General features: G+C 27.4%; 1 protein-coding gene across 2 annotated transcripts; it reads right to left on the reverse strand.

Moving 5' to 3' along the window:
• Positions 1–350: 350 nt before the first annotated feature.
• Positions 351–4,154, reverse strand: LOC132916992 (probable serine incorporator). Of its 2 annotated transcripts, none has more exons than XM_060977489.1 (9): positions 3,888–4,154; positions 3,656–3,817; positions 3,384–3,592; positions 3,097–3,306; positions 2,948–3,032; positions 1,661–1,844; positions 1,418–1,597; positions 1,184–1,349; positions 351–1,099 (listed from the first exon to the last, which is right to left on the reverse strand). In XM_060977489.1, exons 1-9 carry the CDS (start codon positions 3,921–3,923, stop codon positions 964–966), a joined length of 1,368 nt encoding a protein of 455 aa, XP_060833472.1. In that variant the 5' UTR covers positions 3,924–4,154; the 3' UTR covers positions 351–963. The 2 variants fall into 2 exon arrangements, with proteins under 2 accessions (XP_060833472.1, XP_060833471.1); XM_060977488.1 differs by having other exon boundaries at positions 1,184–1,352; positions 3,888–4,152.
• Positions 4,155–7,318: the final 3,164 nt, after the last annotated feature.

Here is a 7,318-nt window from a genome sequence, read left to right on the forward strand (position 1 = left end):
TACAAGTAATGAAAAATTGATAAACTGTCAAATTCAAAAATAAATCTGGGTAGTTCCTCAGCATAGCATAAGTATCATCAAGTTATTGGTTATCCAAAGTAAATATTGAAACATATCTATTATGTACAATGTACATGCTTGTAAACATTTGTCTATCATTTAATACAAGATATTATGTTTATATTTATTATTTTATGACAATTAGTACACTCAATAAGCATATTACATTTACCTAAGCCTGCAACAATTTTAAATTAAATATACATCTAAATTATAATCAATTTTGTACGTTTTTACCTATTGGAAAGTGGGGATAAATCTTAAATAAGAATTAATAAAATAAAAAACAATTATTAAACTCAATAAATGTAAATATATATTTAAGTACTATATACTAAATTGTAATAGATTACATAACTGAAATAAAATAATAGTGTGTATACATTTATTTAACTTTTATAATATCACAAAATAATCAATAAAAATCATTAACACATTTATGTAAGCAATTTCATAAAATACAGTTTGATTTTTTTATGTTTTTAACTTTAATTTTTTTAAATAAAAAATGGAATAGTGTTAAACAATATAAAAAAATTGTTAATTGTTCAAGTGTTCAAGTGTCATCTATAAAAAAATCTTATACATAAATTAAGGTATTATAATGCTTTTAATCATAAAATTATTAATCACATAACCAAACTTTAAGCAACTAAATACAAATTAAATTTATGTAACAAATTTGGTTTTAATATTTACCTATGTTGATCATGAATACTTGGAATTGATTAAATCATGGTAGAATATACAGGAATAATTTACCATAGTTAAATCATATTGCTTAACTATTACAAAAAAATTAAATAATAATAATATGACATTGTATAGATATAGAATTATAACCAAAAATATTAATAGATGAGCTTAAAAGAACTTATTTAATACTTTTAATGATGATACAGTTTAAAATTCACGATCTGGTAATATAATTGGTGCTACTAATGTCCAAACATAAAGTCCAGCACAAACCCAACAAGATAATATCTTAATCCATGTAGAAGCATAATCTGGATGAAGGTTTTCTAAGCTAGAGTTAGGTCTGATTGAAAAAAAAATTAAGAAATATTAATATATGATACAATTAGAAAATTGATAAACTACAAAAATATTTTTTTATACTTACGAGTACCAATTTGTCAATGTCATCATTAGGAATAAAGTAGCCATTGCAAATGTGAAGTGATAGAATGACCATGAATAAGCAACTCCTTCTTTTTCATCATCAAATAGTTTACCAGAATTATCATCATTACCAGACACTGGACCTCCTTCAAGATCACTATCATTGCCTACTAAAATGGTTAAAATATAAGTTAACAGAATATTATTAAAATATTCAACACTAATTAATACTCACTTCTTTCTGTAGAATTACTCATGGAGAATTTTGAGGATGATCCTGTTTTTATAGCAGAATATAATACAAATAAAACAAAAATGCCAATACTGACAAAATTTTCTGAACCAAAATGTACTTTAGAACCATCTGAATTAGATAGACTCAGGATTTCTGCCAAGCTCTTATTACATTGGGTTTCTAAAATTGTAATATTTATATTATAGTATACTTGTATTCAGATTTTTTTTAAACAAAATATACCTGGACCACTATTGAGTGCTGACCAAGTAAGATACACCACATACAAGCTAACAATGGATGATTGCAATAAACCAGATTTTTCATGCACACGTTGTACACATGAAGTAATTGAAATTGAACTAATAACTAAGCATATTAAAACTGTTAATATGATAAAAAATTTGTTCAAGGCACATCCATTCTCCTAAAAAATTTCAATATCATAATAAATATCATAAATTATGAGAATGATAATGTAGGTACTAATCAAAATAATTTAATAAATTTATAAGTCGACAACGTTATTGCATGTATTATTTTGTTAAGTAATCAGCAATTACAAAACTATAACTAAAAACTATTTGAAACCAACACTATTTATACAAATGTACTCGTGGATTGAATATTTATTTTATGGTGCGAAGTCAGATCCCTTAATTGTTACTTCCAGTGTACCCCAAAATGCCCATCTATTATCGCCTTTGCTCTTTACTATATTTGTCAACAGTGCTAAGTCTATGCTTCAATATTGTAGCCTACTATTGTTTTACTGATATGAAGTTATTTACAAAAATTAATTCTTTGGAGGACTGAGAGAGAACTTTATAAAGTTATTGTGATAAATTTGTCAGTTGGGCATAGCACTTGGCTTGAAACTCAATATTGACAGATGTCATTCTATTTACTCATCAAAGGTTGGTACCCTCTTTATCCCTGTGTTCACACATTAACTCCACAACATGCAAAGCTTATAAACTCCTGGGATTCGTAAAAAAAATTCAAGTGAGTTTAAAATTTGCTAGTTAATTTGCTTAAATTTCTTTACTGTGCTCTCGTCAGACTTATTTTTGGATAAGGCTCTGTGGTTTGAGATCTAAAAATTTCTTGTTCTTCTCATAGCTATTCCCCCACAATATCTAAGATATAATTTTTTTTTTTTAGCTGACTACTGACTAGTATAACTCACATAACATTACCTTCCTCAAAAATCCCATTGCATCTAATATTGATTTTCTTTCACTTCTTTCACTTATTAATTTTAAAATGTTTTCACCGACTACTTACCAAAAACTTTCTTTCTACATAACACTCTACACAACTAATTATAAACAAACCAATTAATAGATTAATGAAATTAGCAAATGAAGACCCCTCGTTCATCTATAAATCCAGTAGTAAATAATAATTCTTAAACTAGAAAATGTTGCTTTATCACTTGATATCATAATATATACCATATTTACTAAGGCACAAGCCTGTTTTTGCAATAAAAATAAAAAAAAATAATGAAACAATGTTTTTTTTTACCTGGGTAAAACTGTGATACATAATAATAAGTCCAGTAATTGCAAGTCCATATGATATTACTGTAGTAAATAGTAATGCAAAATACCTAAAAATTACCGATTAAAAATTTGTTAAAACATGTTATTACTTGTTATTAACATATAACTTACCATCTTTTATCCTCAGTTTGTTCCCATTTGTCCAGCCATGATTCAGCCAATGAATGGGCAGAATCTAAAACTTGTACAAACTGGAGGATGAGATAAATGAAACCTCCAATCATACCACAAATCATCCATATGTGACTAAAGCTTCCTGGCGCAATGAAAAATGAACCAACAATACCAGCAAACACAATAAGATATTTCAAGCCCCAAAATCTAATAAAACAAAAAAAAAATTGAATTATTATTATTTTTCTATACATGAGCAAAAATAAAATAAAATAATTTTGTACCCATTTTGTATAGGAGCTCGTCCATCCCTAGAATCCTTCACACCCATCATAATAAATGACATGAGAGAAAAGAATATGAACATGGCAAAACAAATTCTATAAACTGCCATGTAACCAACAGCATTTTTACAATCGATTGAAACACCAGATATATTATTGACAAAGTTACTAGTTAAACCAGAGTTATGATCACCTTCACAAAATGGTACCTAGACATAAGACATTGATAACATTTACCAATTACTAATAGTCAATAAAAATAATCAAATCACTTTTTGTAAAAACGATTGCAGTCCAGGGGCAAGTGTGATACAGCTTAATATAATAGCTACAAGTAACATGAGGCCATACATCACTTTTGTCGACGTTGAATTGCCACATGACGGGCAACACGCAAAGAGAGAGCATGCTGCTTGACCACAACAACATGCCAGCTTCAAAAAAAATTTAATTTCAGCAAAGTTACTGTGACAACGATGTTTAAAAATTAATAGCAACACTCACTTGACCAACCGTGCACAATGAAAATAAAGCACCCATCTTCGACGACGGTTTTAGTTTATAGTGATAGTCGTATACTCGTAATACGTATCCCTAGTAGAAATATAAGCTACAATTCACTTCTATTCTATTACTGTTCAATGTCTACCTATCCGCTCTCATTAACCACGAAGGGTACGTCGATTGTTTTCTTTGTTCGTAAAATGTCAAAGAATAGCGTAAAATAATACGCAACTTTTGTTCGATACTGATACAATAATAATAAAACATAATATTTACTTTAATATCAATGGGTAATATTCACTGATAAGGTCATATGGAACTTTAATCTTGGAATATCGATTCAACATGGAAGAAAAAAATGAATAAATTTACAATTTGCAACCTGATTACGACTGATACTGAGATTCTCAACTGTTCTACTTTTTTCACAAACTATACAGTCCTCACTTGAATCATATTCTATAATGATTTCTTTAAACAACACCTATTAAAACAAAACAAAATCATTGAATATTTAATTCTAAACATTTCTTTGTTTTAAATTATTAATTTTTATAAATTACTTCAAATGATTACCGATTTAATCTAAAATTACTTTTAAAGTCAGAATCATAATATAAAATAGCGACAATATTTTGAGCATACTTTTTCACTTTTGGGATGACTTATTTTCACTTAAGACATCAAATATATTTTCATAATCCTTAACATCTAAATAGAAATTGAAAAAGAGTCAATCATTGAATTAAAAGATGAAAAATAATATTAAATATTATATGTTACTACTTACTATCTCAAATAATATAATTTGAGTTAATATCACGATTAACTTTATGTCTTACACTACCGTTAAATAATATACTGCACTAAACCAAGCGCTAACGAATTTCTACCTTTTCAACATTTCAAACGTTGGGCGTTCGTTCTACAAAACGTTTTCCGCTATAGAATTTCCTCCAGTGGTGGATTTAAGGGGGGCCGAAGTGCCTCGCCCCCCCCCATTGGCATAAGTCAAATACAAATATTTGTATGTATTTGTTAATTACTGAAAAATTTAAGATTTGCGTTTTGGACTGTGGGCCCCACCCAAAAATTAAATCCTGGATCCGCTACTGATTTCCTCATCATAGAGTAAGATCTAGTGGATAAATATGCGCTACGTTTTGATCTTCAAATAGTTACATTGTCGAGATAGGAAATACCATCTCTATTTTACTCAATGACTTACCCACAAACGGGTAATTTTATATAATTATCGTACCCCGGTACCAATTCATAAATCGTTATTTTAATCGTTATAATTCTAGTTGTAAACAATACTTTCTGTAGCTACAACAGTCAACAATACATTTGTTATTCTTATTAATAATTTGGTTATATATATTATGATTAAAAGATCAATTAATAAAAAAAAATTTGCAGATATTACAATGTACTCAGGGCTGGTGGAAGGCATTGCGGGCGGCAATATAACCATCATGAAAGATCATCAATACTTAGTAGTTAGTATAGTATTTTATTGAACATGCTTAAAACTTAAAATTATTTAGGAGCAGAATAATTAACTAAAAAAAAAATATGAAATAGTTCAAGATAATTTCCTGAAATACCCATATCCCATAATTTTTTATTTATCAGTATTATTGTTTCTTTTATATGAATTCATAAAATGCGTTATGGTATTTATAAGCATTTAGTATTTACTATAAATTATAAATAATGGATAGATAAATAACTGCATCGTTTCTCCACTGTGGTCTGTATTCATTGTTTTAGATTATACACACAAAATTGCTAAAATTATAAATTGTTTATTATCTATTATTTTTCGTTTCCGATTTATTTTTTTTAAATCACACTCGCAGTGTACCGATAAGTAACAATGCAAGTGATCGGCAAGAAAAACACAAACACTAATTTCAAAATATTTATTTTATTTGAAAAAAAGAATAAAACCAATATCTCAGGTCCAGAAAATCTATTTCAAATATTAACGATTAGCAATATCATTTAAAGAGTAATGAATTTTAGGCAAGCCAGTCAAAAACTGTAAAACCGCTGTATGCCTTACCTTTCAATCCAACGAGTTTCACATAAAGAATGTAATTCAACACGCAACCATGATTTTAACACAAAGTTACGTTTTGAACTTGAATTGAAAAAATTTACAATTTCTTTGATTTGACCAAATGCATTGCGAATCGATTGAATTTGACAACCTTTAACTATAGATAAATTTAAGCTATGATTAAAACTTGGACACAAAATAACTCCCAGAATTTTATTTTGAATAGTTCGAACGACTCCACAAATTTTAGAAGACATTAAACTATGATTATACCGATGTTGATACACCTACACAATTTTTCAAAACTAATCCAAGCCGTTTCATGATTTTTAAGACTGTTATACCTACCAAGAACTTCGCCACTTAATTTAGGCTCAGTATTAATTTCATTAAAATTTTCTTTTTGTAGATCGATAAAAGTGATAGTCTCCTTGTATAGAATTATTATAAACGTATCTTATAACCAAACATAATTGAGACATATGGCTCATATCCGTAGTTTCATCAAACATGATGCTATAGAAGGTAAAAATGGAAATTTTTTTCAAAATATTTTCTATTATAATATCACTTATTACTGATAAAATTTTATTTTGAGAAGTTTTACTTACATACGTCGCATTTGAATGAGATATCTCAAAATGTCTTTTTTATTCGATATCCCCAGACTCAATTCTAAATTTTAACATTTCTCTAAAATTTCCTTTATTTCCTACAACGGAATTGTGGTTTGAATAAATTATATTATCAAGTAAATTTCCATCATTTCTATGTCTATGGTCTATACTCTTTAGTCGAGCATACAGCAGTTCTTCCCCCTCCGATAAACGGTATTATAAATATTAAATAATATTTTAATGTTCTGTACATTATTAATTATTATAATACATTAATACTTGGTACATCAGTACATTTCCATAAATCTGCATAGTAATAATAATGTAGTTATTTATAATATACCATGTAATAATGTATCACAAAATTGTTTTGGCTCAACTATTCAACAACCAAGATAAAAATTAACTGAGAATTGAATTTACCTAGTAATTATAGAATTTAATATTTATATTTATAGAAATAAAGATTTTGAAGGAGTTAAAGGAAATTAGGAACTAAAAACGTATTTTACAAAAAAAAAAAATATAGAATATAGAAATGAAATAAACATAGGTATTGATTTCATTTCAAAATATATTATAATATTATGATTATATATTTTGTATTTATGTTATAAATTGAATACCTATTTTCAATTGTAGTAACTGGTATTCCAATTACGATATTAATGTTAAAAGCATGAACTACTAGTGTAGTATTCAATATTCATAGTTAAAAGTAGAGACTAGAGAGCCTAGTTAAAAGC

This window comes from Rhopalosiphum padi, chromosome 1 (genome assembly GCF_020882245.1).
Source record: "Rhopalosiphum padi isolate XX-2018 chromosome 1, ASM2088224v1, whole genome shotgun sequence".
NCBI lineage: Eukaryota > Metazoa > Arthropoda > Insecta > Hemiptera > Aphididae > Rhopalosiphum > Rhopalosiphum padi.

Excerpts from the sequence above, each read along its gene's own strand:
- LOC132916992 (XM_060977488.1), bottom strand. The coding sequence starts at position 3,923 with ATGGGTGCTTTATTTTCATTGTGCACGGTTGGTCAA. Across the intron at positions 1,598-1,660 it reads AGCACTCAATAGTGGTCCAG|AAACCCAATGTAATAAGAGC; the intron begins GTATATTTTGTT and ends TTACAATTTTAG. Across the intron at positions 1,100-1,183 it reads ACATTGACAAATTGGTACTC|ACCTAACTCTAGCTTAGAAA; the intron begins GTAAGTATAAAA and ends TTTTTCAATCAG.